The 21,176-nt window shown below is 39.0% G+C and overlaps 1 protein-coding gene across 2 annotated transcripts in view; it reads left to right on the top strand.

Annotated features, from left to right (window-relative positions):
• The window catches only part of PPP2R2C (protein phosphatase 2 regulatory subunit Bgamma), a 277,274-nt gene that overhangs the window by 231,368 nt on the left and 24,730 nt on the right, over positions 1-21,176 (top strand). For both annotated transcript variants that reach the window (XM_024204522.2, XM_024204523.2), the window contains one exon: positions 3,330-3,494. In XM_024204522.2, coding sequence (XP_024060290.1) covers positions 3,330-3,494 — 165 coding nt within the window. The remainder of the gene's footprint in view (positions 1-3,329; positions 3,495-21,176) is intronic.

Below are 21,176 nucleotides of genomic sequence, written 5' to 3'. Positions count from 1 at the left end.
GTATTGTGAAAATAAATTCATTAGTCTTTGGAAGGTTTGCAGACACTACAACGATGAGGATCATGTGAGAATATAGTCTTACTCAGATACTCTGCCGTACTATTACTCTTTCTTTTCACTGTATGCCTGTAATGGTGTTCACTCACCACAAGAGCACCTCCTCCTCCTGGGCAGGCATGGCATAGCAGTTCGTCTGCATGGCACATGCATGGCTAGTGGTCATTCCGTCGCTACAGAAATTCACAGTGCTCCCTACTCACAACTCAGCCCTCTGGCTAGGTCACTATATACCCCCCCTTTCCCTTCTGGGGTATCAAAGTCTTGCTGGACTAGCTGTTCAGATTGCACCTCAAACAGTCCAGCACCACTTCCCAGTGGCTGGTAGTGGAACCCAGGTCCTTCCTCTACACTGGATTCCAGTCTAGCGACCCCATAACCATCAGCCAAGGTCTACACAGTCCCCCTCCTTGCTGCTGTTTCTCTGAGCTTCTTCCTACCCTGCCTTTTCAGGCTTTCTTTCTCCACAACTCCTCTGGGGTTGACCCTTCTTCCAGAGGCAGGATCCCAGGACTTATTCTCCCTACTGGGTTTCCTGCTCCCAGAGAGTGACTACAGACTTTCTCCCTGCAGCCTCCTGGTACTACAAACTTCTCCTCTTTATAATCCGTTACCAGTTGGGCATCATCAGCAATTAGTATTTATCAGTCCCTGGGCCTCCCATCAGGTGCATCTGTGAAGGTGAATGGGGCCCTTCTGGGCCACCTTCACCCCTTCAGAGCTGGTGTGGGAATGAACGCTCCATCACAATGCCTCCTCAACTACTGCTTTCTTAAAATCCTCTTCTTCTAGGAAATATTCCTTCCTCCTTTTCTTCACCAGAAATCTCTCTTCTCACTTCCCCTTTCCTGAGCTGTTGTTCCATATCTTCTCTTGTTTTTTATTTTTTGTGTCTTTCCCAGAGCATAAGATCTCCAAAGCATGGGATCTATATGAATGGCTGTGACTGAGGAGTACCATATAAGTTATGCATCATATCAATTTTTAATAATAGTGATTGATTGGCTGATGTGTACATGGGATACTTAATTGGTGTGTTATATAGTTCAGATATGACCAGATAAGAGCTCAGAGCTACAGTCCCTTTTTCACAGAAATTTACATTGATTTCAGTAATAAGCATTATCTTCAGTGGGAATTTTCCACAATGGACTGCACTGCTGGAACTTAAATTTGTAGTGAAGCTCATAGTATATTCTATGTTTATGATTTTTTCTTACCAAAAATGGGACATTTGGGCAAATTTTCAGAGGTCCTTTACTCAGCACCTGAAATTGTCTACATATTTTCACATCTAAAATTTGGCACACACAGAACTCTGATTTATGCTTTCTAAATGCATTTGCCCATGCAGATAGATTAGTTAGGCATCTACACAATTTGTATTCACAGCTGCAGGACCCAAACCTGCTCCTATTATAGGCAATGACAAAATTCCCATTGATTTCAATGGGAGCAAGATTGGACTCATTTGGAAAATTCTATTTGGAAAAGGTGAGACATGAAAAATTGGAGGCACCAGTTTTTTTATACCATTTTTTGAAATTTAGCCCTCAGTGCGATTTTCAAAAGCAGCACACAAGCGTGCACTCTTGTGCATGCACAAACCTTGATTTTTGCATTGAGACTGGTACATATTCACACTCATCAGTTTGCATACGTGCATCTAAGTTTGTATACAATTTGCATGTGAAAAAAATGCACATACCTTTTTAAAAATCCTCTCTAAGTTGCATAATGATGTAAGGCAATGATTCCCATAATTTTAGGGCAATCATACAAATTGTCCAGACTACAGGCTTGATTCTGATCTTACATACCAGTGTAAATAAAGATTAACTCATCAAATACAGTGGAGTTACATTGATGTCACTGCTGTAAATGAGACCAGAATCTAGCTGAAAGTCTTTTAGCTATACTAGTTAGTGACCTTCTTGATATCCTTTACCAGTAAAAAGACTTTCTTGACACTTGCACTGATGGAGATAAGGGATGGGTGGGAAACCTGTTAGGTCTTCCAGTCTATCTAGCTTCTGTGATCTATTAATGTATGTCAATGTCAATTATAACCAATTATTCCCCCTCCTTACATAGCATTTGCATCTTTTAGGTCTGAAATATCCGGGTGGCTCACATTCATCTACCATTTTGTGATAGCCCATGACACTTCTGAATGTCTGTTTACGGTTCTAATTCCATTTGCTGTTTCAGCAAAGAGCCTCTATCATCCTACAACTTTCCATCTGCTTGGCCCGAGATTCTAAGAACATGCACTACAAACAATATAAAATCAACTTCTTTTAGTACCACCGTCCAACCTCTAGGTCAGGGGTTCTCGCAAGAAAAGCCTCTGGAGGCCGCATTTGAGAAACACTGCTCTAGGTTATCTAACCACCCAGTGTTGTATATAGGATAGAATTAGGTTGAGAGGAAAGGAGTGTATTGGAAGGAGGAATTCCAAGCACAGGGAGGGGCATGGGTAAAGGTATGAAGCTGGGAATGGGAGAAGCAGACCCAAGGGAGGTTCTAGGAGAGAGGATTAGAGGAGAGGAGGGAATGAGAGGGAAAGAAAGAGGAAATAAGAGCAGTGGTGCAGGCTGGGGAAAACTGTGAAGCACTGAAGCAGAGGACAAGGGCCTTGACATTGATACAGCAAAGGACAAGAAGCCAGTGAAGGAGGGGATGATGAGGTCGAAAGAGTGGGAGAGGAAAGTTGTCTTAGCAGCAATATTTTAAGTAGACTGGATGGAGGGAAAGTGAGCTGTACAGTGGCTGCTATCTATACATCAGTGTTATCTGAGCTACAGCAGTAATTGCCATTGCAGTTATGGGGAAATACTGATGATTGTGATTTGCCAAGCAGTGCAGGGAATTTAGCTACTGATTCTCCTTTAGTTTAAATGAAAGATGGGTGATCAGATCCCCTGAACGGATCTGAAAACCTCAACTGCCATATCTCCATCACCAACACTTTACTGCAAATGTAGGCATATTAATGACACCCACAGTAAGGTATGTTAGATAATGGTCCTATATTAATTTTGTTATGAAAATTTAATTGTCTCTGTGGTGCAACCATTAAATAAGAAAAGCTACTGCCAAACAGAATAATGCTGAATGTCTCTTCTCAAACAAATGAGAATGCTTTATTCAAAACTAATTTATTTGTCTGTAAACATGTGGAAAATGTCTATATAAGCCTTCAAAGAGGTGGCAAGATTCATAACTTACTTGTAACCAATTTAATTTTCCTTAATAAAACCTCCATTCAGACATTGTAGATATAAAGCCAGCCAACATGGAGGACTTGACGGAAGTGATTACTGCATCCGAGTTTCATCCCCACCATTGCAATCTCTTTGTCTACAGCAGCAGCAAAGGATCCTTGAGACTCTGTGACATGAGGGCATCAGCCCTCTGTGACAAACATTCCAAACGTAAGTTCCTAAGCTATGTTTTGCTGCAAACACTTGTTAATGTTCATCATTTGTAGATAGTGCATCTCTGTGTATGTACTGGAGTGCAACATGTTACGAAATGTGCTAGCTTGTCAGTTGCAGACATGCTAAAGAAAACAAAACAGTGACAAAAACTGAGCAAACCATTGAATCTATACAAGAGTTATTCAGGGTCTTGATTGGAAGCACTTCTCTAACTCCTCCTCCTTGCAGTTCATACTACAAACACAGCTGAGTGAAAAGCCCACAACCCTCTATCAATAGACAGATGGTTCTGAACAATTTAGATAGTCTCTTTGTGAAGAGTTTATGAAAGTACTGTTTAGTATGGATGTGCATCTGCTATTTTAAAGTGCAAATTTGAGTTTTGGGGCAAGCATATTTTGTCCATCCAAACTATAAAAAAAAAAATCGAGGGAAGAATTTTCAGGGTGCACGAATGTTAAGGTATCACTTGAAGTTTTGGCCCCAATTTTTTCAGATAAGTGTAATTTCTAAGCATTGTTTTTGCTCAACTAAACAAATGAAGTAACTAATAATATATAAGACATATAATATAGGAAAGGAGGTTATTTCAAAATTGAACAATAAAAGGAATAAAACGTTGTGGTACTATAAAAAGTATTCTGTAGTTGGCCTAATGTGGATGTATATAGCTTGTGAGATTCATATCAAGAAGCTGTAGCTATTTCACCTGATGACCAAATGAGGAATGTGGAATCTGCAAATGGAAAAAGGGGGTTATCTTAAATTCATGATAGCACCAGAATATAAATTACCATGAAGCTGTCTTCTTTCATGAAGAGTCTATGAAGTGAGGTATGGAATACATTACAGTACGAAATAATCTGGCTATCAGCTCCTTAGAGTCCAAATAGGAGAGCATAGACATATGGAGTCCTTTGAAACCCAGCTGGAGAATGGATTAAGTGTGATAGGTGTAAAGATATCAAGGTGATATGATGGAGAGGGCATTTGCCATGGAGAAGCTTTTTAAATGGACTGAGGTTAATACATAATGAAAGAGAAAACTAAACCAATAAATGACACTCACGTTACGTGGTTCTGACATGTTTTCTTGCATGGGGCGAGGGTAAAATATTGAACCTAAAGATAAATGGTTAAATTATAGCTCTGACTGCCAGTGGGAAAACCTGTGGAGAAGCTTAGCAGCTCTAGTGCCCAAGTGGTAGTAAAAGGGAGACATAATGGGACATTCAGGGAGCAGCACTTACTATACTTGTACAAAAAGAGTAGTGTGTGCTTTCTCCCACTGCTTCCCACCTGATACTAGTTGATACACTGGGAGGATGGGGCCTGGCTACATCTCTAATCTGCCCTATGCAGTTCTGTCAGTTCTAGTGCTTTTGCAGGTCTTTTGTTCAGAGAGCGTACGCAGACAAACCATGATGACCCCCCCCCCAGCAGGGGTGAACTGGGGAAAAGGAGTTCCCTGCATCACTTTCCTCATTGGACCTGTCTGGGGTCAGCATTAATATTGGCCATAACGTGCACATAAAGAAGCAGGCGAACAGTGGACTATGAGTACCATACATAGGGAGTTAAGAATGAAACAGGTGCAAAACATTTTTTAATGGTACAAGACTTGCCACACCTCAAATATTTATCTAACTAGGACTCTGAAATTTGCTGGAGCTACTAAAAAGTAGAAGTTAAAGAAGATCTTTAATTTTTGTTTATAATTAAGTCAGCGTGAACGGCTGTGTAACAGCGTGGCACCCACCTCTTGTGAGCACTCCCTTCTGGTCAGGTGTGTCTGCACTTTTCTGAGTTTATGGTGACCCCCTTCTGGCAGTTTCTCTAGCAGTTTCTAGTGACTCAGCCCTCTGGCCAAGTCACTCACAGTCTGTACAGAACACAAGTCAAACAGATCCCTTCTTGGGTATTAGTCCAACGTCTTTAAGCACTCCTGGCACTGGTAGGGGACCATGCCCCCAGGGCTTCCTCCCTAGAGATTCTTTGCCCACTCTAGTCTGTTCTGGCCCCAGCTCTCCGGCTGGGCCTCTTAACAGTTCAGATCACCTTCTGGGGGTTTATCGCTGTCTAATTGTAAGCCACTTCCCCAGTGGCCTATGGGGACCCAGGCCGGCACATTACTCCAGGTTCTAGCACAGGGATCACCATGGGTACGTCTACACTACGAGATTAATTCGAATTTAGATAATTCGAATTTGGGAAATAGATTGTATAAATTCGATTGTGTGCGGCCACACTAAGCACATTAATTCGGTTTTTAACCACATTAATTCGGTGGTGTGCGGCCACACTACCCCATTAATTTTAACCACATTAATTCGGTGGTGTGCGGCCACACTACCCCTAATTCGAATTAACAAAATCGATTTTGGTGCTACTCCGCTCGTCGGGGTGGAGTACAGAAATCGATTTTAAGTGCCCTTTAATTCGAAGTAACTGGCTCCGTTGTGTGGACGGGTTAAGGATTAATTCGGATTAACGCAGCTAAATCCGAATTAAAGTCGTAGTGTATACCAGGCCCTTGTCTCTAACAAAACTGCTTTCAGTTTCGTGGGCCACTTCCCTGCAGCCCCAGCCTTCACCAGTGCTTCAGGGCTCTTCTATGTTCAGCCAGGAGCTCTTTCTCTCTCTCCCAGTCCCTGCCAGCACTGAGCTGTCCATGGTGCTACAGTTCCCTTTAGCCAGCCAGGAGCAGCATCTGAACTCCTCTGACACAAGCAAGGAACTGATGCTGGTCTGCACTGTAGCTCCTTTTATACTAGCCTGCAACCCTCTAATTGGCTAGCCCCTTGCAGCCTCCTAATTGGCTGCCGATTTCTCTAGGCTGCTTGAAGGACTTAGCTCCACTGCTCCTTTCCTGGGAAGGGTGTGCAGGACCCTGAGGCCTCCTGCAGGGGGCTTCTGGGCCCTAGTCATAGGGTGCATAAAAATGAAATCCAGTCTGCATTTCATACAGTGCATGAACTGAAATAATTACTACTGTAACAAAGGGAACATGTGCTATGTGGGATCACACCAGCCTGTGAATTTTTTTCCTTCCTGCTTTTCACAAAATACTTGAATACATATAGAACTATTATATTTATCTAGACCCAAGTTCCCATTTGATTCTCTTCCTGTTTCAGTAGCAATTGCCATGTGTATGTGATTAAAACTATAGATGAAATCATTTTCGTCCTTTTGTCCAAATATAAAAAATTCCACTCACATCAGTGTTCAGATAGGCCCAGTACTGATGTAGGGCCTGATCACTGTCCCATGGAAGTCAATTTCAGAATCCCCATTGGCTTGACTAGGAAAAAAACTGGGCCCATTATTGTATTATTCCATTCCTTCATATTAGTGGAGATGCCCAGTATCTTCATGGTTTTCTGGCTATTGAGATACATAGAGCACAAAATTCAATGTAAATGAGAGCGCTGCGGCAGAAATGTGTATTGTGACTGGGCCAGGGGAAAAGTGGCCCAAAACATCATGTGGAGGAGGAGCAGAATGGGGAGCTCCTCCTCCTAATAATCTAACAGCTGCTGAGTTGCTCTGTGCTTGTTACTGCAGGTTGGCACCGGCACATTTTCTTGAGCTCACAACCTGTTTTCTCACAGTCTGCTGAGATCTGAGCTAGTGTCATGTGGCCAGTTCCAACGAGAAGCTGAGAACCTGATGAACACCTGTTAACTATCATGGAGCCAAATCCTGGGATTGAGCCTTTCTCAGGCACTCTAAGCTTCATAGAATCAGGCCTTCAATGTCTACTTGACATTGTTGAAGTCAATGGGAGGTTTACAGAGTAACTGGAAATCTTTCTTGTGTAAAGGGAACACAAAAAGCATATGTACCACTCAGCTCCCACTGAAGTCTTTTGAGGCAGACAGGTCTTATTAATAGGAAATAAGCATTTGAGGGCGTAAATGCACAGGGGTGAATTTCTTTAGGAGTAGACACTGAGTAAAACCGTCATGATTGAGCCCATCAGATGCAAGGAAAAAAGCATGTTCTTAGCATTGGTTAGGATTGTTTATTGCTTATACCTAGAAAATAACCTTCCACAATAATTTTTGGTGGTATTTTGCCTTTGTTGGCTGTATACCTTTGTACTTTGAGGGGAAATCAGATGTCATGAGGAAAGAAGAGAGCGTGACAGAATTTGGGTCTTAGTTTTGAGTTTTTCTGTCCTGCTTACATTGTTTTCTTCCATAATACTTTCATTTCTTCCTATTAATAGGGCCTGTCTGCCCCTGTAACACAGTGCCAAATGCCAATCATAACCTATTAAAACAATAATACAGGAACCCTGAATGAAAAGAAGGCATTGTATGCCAGAAGGGAAAGCAAGGTCTAATGGTCATTGATTAAACCCTATTTTCCAGATCTGTGAGTTAGAAAATAGCCCTTTAATGTAGCATTGCTGCACTAAACTCGAGTCAAGCTCATTAAGAAACTGAGTGTGGAGCATGTACAACAGAAAAATTGATAAGGTTAATGATAGAACTTTCAAAGCATTACAAGGAAGAGTATTGAGGACTGCCGATTGGATTGGTTTGATTATAGCTCACCCTGACATGCAACACTAGTTCCATAAACTCTGCAGCAGTCTAAAGCATTCATCTTAAAATAAATCAGTCAGGCTTTCAGATGTTAGCAGGACAGTCTCTTTGATATCTGCACCAGGAATTTTATACCACTATACACCCGTTTTACAAATGATTTCTGTGTATTCCCAATACCTTCCCCAGGCCAACTCAGCTTGCCCTTATGCAACCTTTCCCCATAAGTTACTCCACCCCCGTATTTAGAACAGTTTCTTTGACCTGGGGCATGATGCAACCTCACTCTCCTACTTCAAATCTCCCCTCAAAATTCACTTCTTCTAGTCAGTTTTCAGTCACTGACCTTCTCCAGAGCCCCTTTTCCAGACACTGTCCCCAGAATAAAATATATTACAGTATTATCAGAAATAAACAAAATCCAATGAGTAGCTTTTATAAGATCATATGAGTAATAAGCCTATCTCATGAACTGTTACTGTTTTACACTCCTTTCCCTTATGCTTCCCTCCCCCCCCCGCCACCTTTTAATTTTAATCATTTCCTTTGTTATCTAATGTAGATTTCAAGCTTTTGTAGTATCTATGCACCATGCACATACATAGTACTGTATAAATATATGCTTAGTATAGGTTACACTAAGTACATAAACGCAGTATGGTAAAAAATCTTGAAGGCTGCTACATTGCTAGACAGAGAGTTCAAAGTCCTTTGTATATTCATAGAATAGAAACCAGCATGGGCAGTAGCAGCACTGGAAAATTTCCCCCAACAATGTGTCACAACCCTGACCTGAAGGTTGCAAATCTTGGGACAAGAGGGTTTCATGCCCATTCATATAGTGTTGCCCCTGCCAGGACTACTAATAGGCTGCCAATTAGCTCAGTTAGTTGTGATGTGGACAACTGTGTCCTAGGCACTGATCCGAGACAACCAGATCTATTTACATAGCTCACTGAAAGATCATCAAATACTAACATTCTGGGGCAGCTCTGTTTTTTGACGCCCCAAGCACAGCAGTCAGGCAGTCACGCGAATTCGGCAGCGTTTCTGTGGGTGATCGGCCGCTCCCGAATTGCCGCCGAAGCCACGGGACCAGCGGACCTCCCGCAGGCATGCCACCCTCACGGCGACCGGCACGCCGTCCCCCACGGCTTGCCATCCCAGGCACGCACTTGCTGCGCTGGTGCCTGGAGCCGCCCCTGCTAACATTTGATAAACAACTTTGAAATGTCCATTAAAGTGTGTCCGTATTGGAGCCATGTCAATGTTCACCTACTTTTGCTAACGGACCACATGCATCTGGCTCTGATCATCCTTCTCTTTATACATGACCTACTTCTGTAGGCCTACATTTTCAGTCTAAAGCTTTAGTTTAGAAGCAAGTGCAATATCAATACTCAAGCTATTTTAATTAAGAGTCTGAGTTCAATACATATTGCTAAATTTATAGCTGTTTTACTTCGGGTTGGGCAGGACCACTGCTCCTTTAATAGGTGTTTGAAGGTTAGAATGAAGAATTGGGCAGACAGCTAGAGGCAAAAGATAGGGAAAAAATATGCCACTGTGAATAAATAATGAGAGTCACTGGAGACTTGGCACAGTTTATGCACTTTTGAAAATTCAGCCCTATAGGATGTAATCAGTTTAAACTACATATTTTGTTTAAAGTTGAATTTTCTTTTACCTCTGGATATTCCTATAGACTATAAAATATATACTTCTTCCATGGTGTGTTTTAAATCAGCTAACTCAGCTGATTTAAGATTCTTCTAGAGATCCATTGCCAACATGCAAAGTGTGCCATATGAGGGAGGAACTGTGTTGAAGTGATTGAAGCAAGGAAGATGGAATCTGTTTAGTTATAAGCGATACCAGAGTGTCCTATGGAGCTTTCAGAAGTTACAAACTCCCCTAGCACATAACTCTCTTGGCTTATAAATTTCCATCAGAGTTCAGGCTTTCAACTCTAAAAGATTTCACATGATTGAGAACCAAGGGCTTCAAGCAGGAACCACTTAAAAACACCCATTTGGTCTCCATGCATGGCCTGGTGTATCAAGAACAGAGGAAGATCTTAAAATGAGAAGGCAAACCTGAAATCACCCACCATAGGAGGCCTGGGAAATGTTCTACTTGGAAATGTTTGCAATTTTTGATGAAAAATGATGAAAACATTGCTTATTTTAATCATATTTTAAAACTAAGTACGTGTTGCTGCAGGTGTTTGCATGTTATCAGTATACAAGTGGTCCAGATTTTTCACAACTTGAATATGAAGAATGAGCGGGCATATTGCTTGCCTAATTTATATACACAATTACATGAATTTTGCATGCAGGTCATCACTTGGACATCTGAGAGACCATTTGCACACATTCACCAGCAACTGCCCATGCAGTTCTGAAAATCTAGACCATAATCAACAGTACAAAGTTCAGTAAGATTGATTCACTTTCAGTAAGTTTCATGCACTTTCCTCCTTAGAATGGTCAGCACTTCTCCTGAACTTCAGCCAGTTACTCCCAGTCTGGCAATTAGAGGAATCACATACCTTCTCTTTTGTTGACAGAATCTAGAGATACTAAACTCAAGAAAGCTAAAGCAGCCACCACACCATAGAACGAGACAAAGAAACCAGAAAATAAAAGGAACACATTGATTTTTAAAATCAAAATAACATCCTTTGAAAGGACACTGGGATTACATAGTAGTGACAGTTTTTTGACCTCTAACTGAATATGGATTATCCTTCATTTGAAACAAAGAACAACCAGACACACACACCTACAGACCCTGACAGAATGTCCCTGCTGGATTTGCTAATTAATATTGACCTTTCCAAATGAATGTTTCTTGTTGTAGGACTGGAAAAGAGAGAACTTGTGTTCCTTTTGTGTGAGCTTTACATTTAAGAAATTATCTTCTGATTACTGCTTCTGTCCTCATGCAAGTCTGTCATCTGAGACTGGTGCAGGCGGGGGGGGGGAAGGGAATATTCACATTATGTGTGTTCAGAGGCAGCTGTAAAAGTAGGTCTGCTCCAAGTGAGAACTGTGAGGTCATGTGACGTACAAAAAACAGTTCAACTTAATCTGAGCTCTCATAACACTTCATTCACGTGTTAATAAAGGTTTGCTTTCCATATTGAAGGTCTGGACTTGGGCTTTAAGAGTGTGTTGATAATGTATGTATCCATTGTTCCATCATGTCCCCCATTTTATGTAACAGATATAAAAATGTGCCCACATTTTGGTAATTTTACTTCTCATAAATTTCCTAATTACAGTTGTCACTAAAGATCTATCACTCCAATTTTACACATAGTGAACCCAAGCCTGTAAAGGGTCCTTCTTTGTGCAGAAATCTCCCTGGATTCAGTAGGAGATACCCTGTGGAGCATCTGCAGGATTGGGCCCCATCAATGTAAGATTGTCTTTGGTGTAGAGCACTTCTGTGATAATAATTTAAAATAGATAATGAAAATTAGGAACTGCTCCTGCAGAAAGACAGTTATTAGTTATGCATCTTTCCCCTTGATTATGCAAATATATTAAAATTAAATAAAAGTAAAAAGAAAATTGTCTGATTTATGTACTTGTAGCTATCAAATAGTAAGAAAAAATATAGTACTGAAGCAGGCATAAATGATTTATGATTAAAAAGGTGTTTCATTAACCTCCCAAAACACATACACCCAGTTAGAATAAATAATTACTGTAAGATTTCTTTAATTATTCAGTTAAAACTGCTGTCTTGTTTTTTATTGCAATCTAATATATTTAAATAAACATCTTCCATTGTCTTTCCAAATTTCCATTTTTCATTCAAGATGCCATTTCAATGAGGGGGGAGGCATTATTTCTCCTAGTCTTAGGCCCCAATCTCTGTGATTTATACATTTGCTTAACTGTATGTACCAAGTAGTCACATGTCCAATTAACTTCAGTGGGACCTACTCAAAGTTAAACATGTTTATAAATCTTTGCAAGATTGTGGTTTAATGATGCTCTGCCTGTAAGATTACTCCATCCCTTCCCCCATTTCCTTGCATGTGATTCTTTAGCACCACTCTTTATTAACAAACTCCCTAGTGAAGCAACATTTAATATAAGCATCTCTAGAGCGAAGCTCTCCCCCATTGATCTTTACGTATTGATCTAGTTCAGCCCTCTTGCACTGTCCCTTGCATCTTGTGACAAGTTGCATCAACTCACTGTAGAATACCAGATAGTAAAACAGATTCCTAGATATTGATTTGGTGGTTTACATTTAAAATTCATACTGTCTAGCTGTATTGATGAGAAGTCTTGCTTTTAATCCTGGGTCACTGGCCAAAGGTGTGCTAGTTGGCGGTTGGTATTTTCAATCTAAAGGGGAGGCGGGATTATTTTTTGAGAAATTTTACCTTTTATCATATAAGGACAGATAATGACATGAAAGTGAAATGGATATGCAGCCCTCAAAACTAATTTTTGATGTTTATGCATTTCACTAAAGTATTTGATTTAAAACAGGTTGGGAATCTGAGCATAAAACACATGGGTTAAATAGTTGTCATTAATTAATTACCCAGGCTATATTTCATATGAAATCATTGAATTTCATGTTTCTTAGCTAAAGTAGACTCAAGAATATTTATAAATGTATATATTTTATTAATAAATATTGACTTGAAAGATGAACAGGAAATTACAAAAAAAGCAAAACAAAGCTGAATGTATGAGAGGGTTTACAAAGTAAGAATAAGAAGTTAAAATGTAAAGAACTAAAGAATAAAAGTACATAAATATTAGTAATCAAAATCTTATCACAAATTGTTAAAGCAATGCCAAGCGCCAGAGACTTTCTCCATTGGTATTGATTTTATGTGGAAGGCACTCAGACATTACGGTGATGGGCAGCAGTATAACATCCTAAAATAATTCTCTGTGATTCTGGGGAGAGGATTTTGGTACCAGTATGGAAACTATGGCTAGTTAGTGCAGGACCTTGCATATTTGCTAGTCAAGCTTTGTTTCAATAAGAATTTATTGAACTGTCAGTGACAGCTCAACCAAAAATTATTCCAAAGTTAGAAATTTGAACCATGACTTACTTAATACAATAGAGGGAGACAAGGTCGGAAAGGTAATGTCTTTTATTGGGCCAACTTCTGTTGGTGGAAGGGACAAGCTTTCGAGCTATACAGAGCTCTTTTTTTCTTTTTCAGATCTGGGGAAGGAAGCGTCTGCTTCCAACTCCAGACCTGAAGAAGAAAGAAAGCTTGTACCTTCTACCAACAGAAGTTGGCCCAATAAAAGATATTTCTTCACCCACCTTGTCTGTCTCATATCCTGGGATCAATTCAGCTACAACAACACTGCTAACAATTAATACAGTTTCATTTCAGTTCTAAATTACCACACCTAGGTAAGGATAATTAATAACTAAGCTTTCGCCTCTCTCTCTTGTGCACACACATGCACACCCAAATACCACATGTTAATCCCAAGTATGCACTTAATGATTCAAAAATACTTTGTTTCCTCTAAAATTAAAAAGAAGGTACAATTACAGGTGATCTGTAACTGTAAGCTTGGTCTACAATAACCCCTTACAATACTTTAACCAAATGTTAAAACAATAGTAAAATCCTCAGCCAGATTCTCAACTAGATTCTCTAAATTGGCATAGTTCCATTGCAATGAAAGGAGCTGTACTGATTCACATAATTTGAGGATCTGGCCCCTTTACTTTAAAACCAGACATTAATTAGTTCAAACTTCTCTATCTTTGTCTGAAAAGTTGTCAATTTCATTTGACACAACTGAAGATGTACTGTCCCTAAGCTCTAGTTTCACAGCACCTAAGCGCAGTTAAAGTACGTACCATGCTGAACTAATGTAATGAATGTTCTAGGCTCAAGACTCTTCATTAACCACATATTAAATCAAAATATTTTTTGTAGACCTATAGAATGAATCTTATTAGTGAAAGAGAAGTAAATACACATTATGGGTCAGATCCTCAACTGTTATAAATCAGCATACGGAATACACTGATTTATATTAGCTGATGATCTGTCCTGTACATTTAAATCATTTACAGGCTTTTAAACTCAAGGTCATACTTTCTGAGGGGCATTTAACTTAGAAAAAACAATTAATCAGCTGAAAATAAAACTACATGTATAAAAGTCTTTATTACCTATCAAGCAGAATGAATGTACATAAATTCTCCAGCTCCGTTTGAAAACTTGCAATGGCTGGTCTCAAAATTCCATTAATGTCAAGGTACCATTATTTCAAGTAGTATTGTATGCCTTCCACTGAGATCACTGAGGTCTTCCCTCAAGGATTTAAAAGAAGGAATGAGTTAACTTAGATTGTAAACTCTTTGGGGCTGGGACTATCTGTCTTGTGTTTGTATAGCAGCTAGCATAATGGGGTCCTGGTCCATGACTGGCTCTCCTAGATGTTTCTGCAATATAAATAATTAAATATAATAATATGGTGCTTATCTGGAGCACATCTTGAGTTACTCCCAGAAGGAAGTGCCAGCTAAGTATCCAGTTCTTAGTTTTTCATCCTGGTTTTTGGGCTAGTGAAAAGCCAGATGTTTTCAGCTAGGGAAGCAAATAGCTTAAATCATCCTAGCTGAATCAAAAGAACCACCATACTTATGACATGACTTTCCATAAGTCCAGTCAGAGGAGATTGCATTTGCATGTTCTGTGGAACATCCTTTTATGTCATTTATGAATTCATCTTTTGCACAGTAGAATCTCATGCCATCTATATGGAGTCTCCATCATCTTGCAGGACTACTTTTGTTTTTTATGTTTTTCTGATAACTACATGTTATCGAATGTATGTAGGCATGATTCAGCTTTACCCTGAATCCATTCTGCTTTGAAATAGCAGAAACTTGTTTTTGTCTATAATCCTGCTCTTGATCTGCAGTAACACAAGTTCCAAGGCTCACCTCTCTTGTTTAGAATTATGTGACATTATCATCAACCTTACTGTTTGCTTGTTTTAGTTTACTGGTATTTCAACTGTAGAAAAGCCTGGCAGTTACCACAGAGTTCCTGGGTCTTGATAACAGCTCTTTTCAGAGATTGTGCTGTCTAGATCTCTCCTTTATAGTTCTATGAAAGACTAATTTAACTGTGTTCAGTTGACATTTCTTTTATCCTACCAATATACTATTTCTTTCATATGAATTTATAACTGTGTAGCATAGCTTCAGATAATAGATGGTTATTCTAACACCATCACCCATTATATCTTAGGGGGTTGTTATTGTTTCAATTTTAAAACAGATCACTTGGTTTTTTGAGTAGCATTATTAATATTTCTATTTTGAAACTGCCTGTCCTATAGCAATGTTTTGATGAGCCTGTGCTTTATGTCCATTGAGTCAGAGGTATCGAGGACAGAAACTCTCTATCTTGGGGGGAAAGTAATTGTTTTCAGAAAGTTTGAAGAGTTACACTAGGTCTTTTTTATGAGATATAAAGTATCATGGATGTTTCTTTTCAATTGTTTAAGATACAAATGTTTGTGCTGTGTTGCACTGAGGCAATACTGCATCCGTATACTGTGAAGTGTGTGTGTGTGTGTGTGTGTGTGTGTGTTAAGAATCATGAACAGATAGGCTAAAATTTTGACACTTGAATGATTAACATTAAGCAACCAAACAAAAGTGGGCTCATTTTCTGTGGTGCAGAATACCCACCGCTCCCATTGAGCCTAGTAAAAATTGTGTGTGCCCACTGTCTCAGAAAATCAGTCCAGCCAAACAAAGGAAAACATTCTGCAGGAATGTAACTTTTTTTAATATACTTTCATCAGGTGTAAATTATGTTTTGGCTCCTCATGGGAAAGAGAACACATGACTTCTAAAATATCCACTTAGTTCCAATCTGTTTTACACACCAGAATAGGGGCTCTCACATTTTTTCCATAGTGGAGAGTGCATAATACCAGTGTTGTTTTGTAGGACCACCTCCCTTTTATTCCCAATCGCTTCATATCCCTGTTTCATCTACAGCAATTGCATATGTGGAAAATAATATTGGGAAACAAAGTATTTTAGCTGTATTTTACTGTAATTTAGCATCCGGAGATGAGGAAGAATTTGATGCAAGAGATGACTGGCTGTCTCTCCACACACCATCAGCAACTACTCTGTGGATCACCTGTGGGCCACAAATCACAGACTGAAAACTTCTGCACTAGTATTCCCTGGCACCTAAAGTATATGTATATTGAATATAAGGTGGAATAAGGAAGTCCAATTTGCATATTATCATCTATTTTGGTAATTAATATAAAATAAAAACATTTTTACAGCAAACACAAATGGGAAGAGTTAAAGTTGAGCGTTCAACATTGGCTTCTGTAACTCATTAACTTTTTAATGGTTGATTCCTCATCAAAGTTACATGAATATTAGATTTTTTTCATTGAATACACATGATGTAATTATAGGGGAGATTTTCAAAGGCACAAAGGACTGTTAGGTGCTGAACTCTGGTTGAAAATCAATGGGATTTGGGCACCTAACTCCAGCTCGTGCCTTTGAAAATCTTCCCCTACACATCCCTCTATATCTTTACATAATATATAATTCCACATGGAACAATATGAAGAAACACTAAAGTTGCAGTTAAGAACTTTTAAGTCAGGAAATTCCCAAGGTCAATATTTCACATGGAACCTGAACTCTGCCCCATTGTACTTCTGTGTATGCCACACAAAGAGTTTGTACAAATCACTTATATACAGCACTAGTGTCTCGTTCACTATGCACTTTAGATGATGCGACTTACACGGATGTAGGGAAAAAAACTTGTCATATATTATATAGTTTAAGAAATAGTATGTGATCATGTAACTAATGATGATTGTATGTATTTAAAATTGTCTTGATAAAGTAAATTAGTATGTTATCAACATAGCAGTGATATTGCATTCAAAATGAGTATCAGTCTGACTGAATAACAATGTGTATTGTTGACAAAACTGCTGCCTCTGTAGATTTTGATCCTGCAAACACTACCAGCACAGGCTGTCCCTATTCATATGAGTAAGCCCACCGACATGTGAGTAAGGAGTTGCAAAATCAGGCCCAAGTTAAAATGGTGGAAAGGCAAGCTACAGAGGTATTATGTTACACACACTGACCTGTATTGTCTCCTCCTCTCCTACATTAAGAAACCTATGGAAAGGCAAAGAAATCTGGATTTCAACTCATGGAGTTTCCTTCAGATTTTTCTTAGAAGGAAGCAATATGATTTTAGGCTGCAAATTGTCTACAAGCTGTAGGGGAGCAATATTCTGGAGCACATCCATCAACCCAATCTTTCCCCTTTCCGCACTCAGACATTTTTCTGTGAAAATAGGTACTGTTTTTAAATCTGTAGCAAGAAGCCAGGGAGCTCAGAGGGGGGCTAGAAGAGGTTCAAGGTGGAAGTTCTGCAGTGAAGCAAAATTTAAGGGCTAATGTTCTTTGTTTATTCTAATAAAGTCCTTGGAAAGTGTTAGAAGAAGGTAACTTTCTCTGTCATTCTTTATCATTTTCACATAACAGCTCCCTTATAAGCTGCAGAGCCTGACAGATGGGGGATTATTCTACAGAGCCACTGATCTCCCTTGTACATGCTGTTTTCCCTACTTGTTCCTGCATATGGTCCTCTCCACTGTGTCAGGCATTGAGATTAGTAGGGTAGAAACAAAAGAAAGAAGTGGGAAGTTATTGAGTTTAAACCTACAGAGTCACAAAGATAGGAAATCAAACTTTTGTAAAAATATATTGATTTGCTGTAACTTGTGTGAAACAAATAACTGCATCAGATTAGTTCATAGCTAATGATAGCACTGCCTCTACCATCAAGACCATATTTAAATCTAGGTACTGTTAAATGAAAATTCAAATGACACACGATTACTGATGATTGTGTTCATCAGCTTGTGCAATGGTTTGCATTTGGACAATTAGCGTTGGCATTTTGATCTAATTAACATTGAGAAGGGACAATTGCATTTGGAGTATGAAATCCATTTTTTCATAACTGAAGGTAGACAGTTAGAAGTTATCAAAGTTATTTAGTAGTTGCTAGAGAACTATAACTTGGTTTTTAAGCAGCTTTCAGCAAAACTCTGTTTCCAATTCCCAGTTTAATGAGGCAGCTTTGCACTCTCTTGATCCTGGGCTACTGGTCTTCCAATGTGAATTACCTTACACGGATGATAATGACTCCAGCAAACTAATATAGCAGGCAGAGATGCTCAGTGTGTTGGTATGTCCTAGCTACTCCTCTTTCCCCTAGCATGTCTCTTATATCCGCTGCACACAGGGGTGTTATAGAGATCACAAAACCACCCAAAGATGCTCCCTACACTGAGATGATCTTCCTGGGGCTAGCTACTCTGTTTAAAGGAGTTGCTTACAGCAGAGCAGGGCTACTAAATTCCATTTTCTCTCATATAAAGAAAATACCTTTTAAAAAAGGTAGTGAACCTTGACTTTAATACCTCAATCAATATTCTCAGATAAATAACCTCATGATTTATAGTATTCAAGGTATTTACTGTAGTAAATATAGGAAAACAGGGAATACTGTAGATGATGAGAGAACCCTAAGTATTTCCCTTAAATCAGGGCCACTATTGTACATGACCATTATGACTATGTAATGAAATAGAGAGCACACCAGTTCTGATCTAACTCCTCTTGAAATCATTAGCAGAACTCAGCCAGAACTGTAGAGCTTGTAAGCTGAGAAGCACGGAGAAAACTCATCACTGCCATAAATGAAAGAGCATTTTAGTGGCTTTTTTCTTTCCTGGTTTTAATAACAACTTTACATCATAATTAGGAGGATGAAATTCCTGCCATTCACAATACACGGTTTGGACAGATTAAAGGGAAGAGGTGTGAGAGATGATAATTGCTTTGTGCTCATCAGACTTCTATTGAAAACTTGACAGGATAATTACAAAATATCTACCTTACTGAATGTCTCCGCACATTTTCAGAGAGCTGTTTAAAGGTGTTCGTTTACTCTCAAGCTGAAAAGTTTTTTCTTTCTTTCTTTTCTCTTTTGATGTAGTTAATTATCATTTAGATTTGTTGTATGTGTTTAAATATAGAGAGTCTATTCTCATGTGCAAGCATGGCTGCATTTGACGCACCATCCGCAAAGGAAGTTGCCCATCATTTTCTGAGTTAACCCACAGTCAGTCAGCTCTCTTATTTTTCAGCGTGACATTATTTTGATTCTCTGAAGCTGTAACTTAGATCCTTTGAATTTTGTTGAGAAGTAAATTCTTGGTGGACTACAAAAAGTAATCACACATAAATGCATTTTAATTCTTTTGCTTTAAGGGTGAGGTGGGGGAGAAAGCCACTTTACTTATCTAAATACTTAGTAAACTCTTTCCCTCAGTTACTTGCAGACATCTCATCTCATCTCAGACTGTGAACTTAACATGCAGAAAAAGTATGGTTAAGTGGTTAGCAAAGGGGGCTGGGAGTCAGGAGACCCTGATGGGTGCTTGGGCTATTAGTTCTCTTTGTACTCATTAACATTTATGTCACTCAATCACTATAACAACTTGTGGTTGGCACATTGCTGATTTCCTATGTTTGCAAAAATCTCCACAATATTCTAACCGGCTTTAACTGGTACATTGCAATATACGTTTCCTAAATATCAGCAGTTTAGCAACACTTGCTTAATGCAATATTCTGTCTTATGACATCTTGTGACAACTTATGATCTGGGATCACTTACTAGATAGTTGCTTCTGTCAAGTCTCTAGGCCAGGGGTTCTCAAACTGGGGGTTGGGACCCCTCAGGGAGTCTCAAGGTTATTACATGGGGGGGGTCACAAGCTGTCAGCCTCCACACCAAATCCTACTTTGCCTCCAGCTTTTATAATGGTGTTAAATATATTAAAAAGTGTTTTTCACTTATAAGCGGGGGGTTGCACTATGTGAAAGGGGTCACCAGTACAAAAGTCTGAGAACCACTGCTCTAGGCCTTAGGCCTCAGTTTAGCTAAGCTATTGTCTTACAGACCTGAGGCCTGTAGGCCCTGTGTTACAACATTAATTAATATTTCTATTTCATGTTGATATCTGAAATATACCTGATATTTTATTGTTAGCTACAAGTCTTCAGTTTTTGTATCTGTGAAATAGGGATGATAATTCTCCTTTTGAAAAATGTTGAACCCTTCAGATTAAAAGCCTGAGTGCATTATTATTGTTGTACACTGTAGCATATACTATATTTAACTAATTTTAACTCTTCATTTTAGGTCAGAATTTTTCAGAGAGGCCATTTTCATAAGTGTTGAGTACCTCCCTCCCTTAGGCTTCTTTGAAAATCTCAGCCATAATTAATGTTTTATTATATTGTACAGCACCCCAAGTTCCTTGGCAGAGGATGCAGAGGACTTTTTTCTTACGAAAAAAATCATTAATAATATATACATCTCCCAGTGTAAGCAGGGTTGCAGCTGGTCAGTAATGGGATGGAAGCCCTCCCAGGACAAACAAGGTGTAAGAATAGCGATGGCGATTCACTAACTGTGTCACTACTGAACCAGCTGATCCCATCATGTCATGAGGGACCTCTACTTCTAGAGATATTTCGTAAAATGAAGTTCTTGACTAGAGCTGGGCAGTGGTTTTTGGATAAACTTTTTTTTTTTTTTTTTGCCAAAATGCAGATTTGAGTCAACCAAAACATTTTGCCAAAGTATGTCAAATTCACAAGATTGTTTCAGTCAAAAAAAATTGTTTTGACAGTTTTGAAATTAATTTCCTTTTTTTTTTAAAAAAGTTAGTTTTGAAAGTTGCTGCAATTTAAAAAAAAAAAGTTAAAATTGGTCAAATGAAAAAACATTTTGTTTCATTTGATTTACCCAAAACATTTTGTTTCTTTTACTTTTTGGTTTGCCAAAAAATTAAAAATCATTTTGGGTTGACCCAAAACAGTTCAGTTTTAGTTTTTGACTTGGCCAGTGAACTGAAAAGTCAGTTATTTGCACAACGCTGTTCTTGACTTCTTGTGGGCATGAACGATCCCTTGTCGCATTTTGCAGGATCGTGACTAATTTCCA

This window comes from Terrapene carolina, unplaced genomic scaffold (assembly GCF_002925995.2).
Source record: "Terrapene carolina triunguis isolate 2854851 unplaced genomic scaffold, T_m_triunguis-2.0 Scaffold66, whole genome shotgun sequence".
In the NCBI taxonomy this organism is placed as follows: Eukaryota; Metazoa; Chordata; order Testudines; family Emydidae; genus Terrapene; species Terrapene triunguis.
This window is presented reverse-complemented; position numbering and strand designations above follow the sequence as displayed.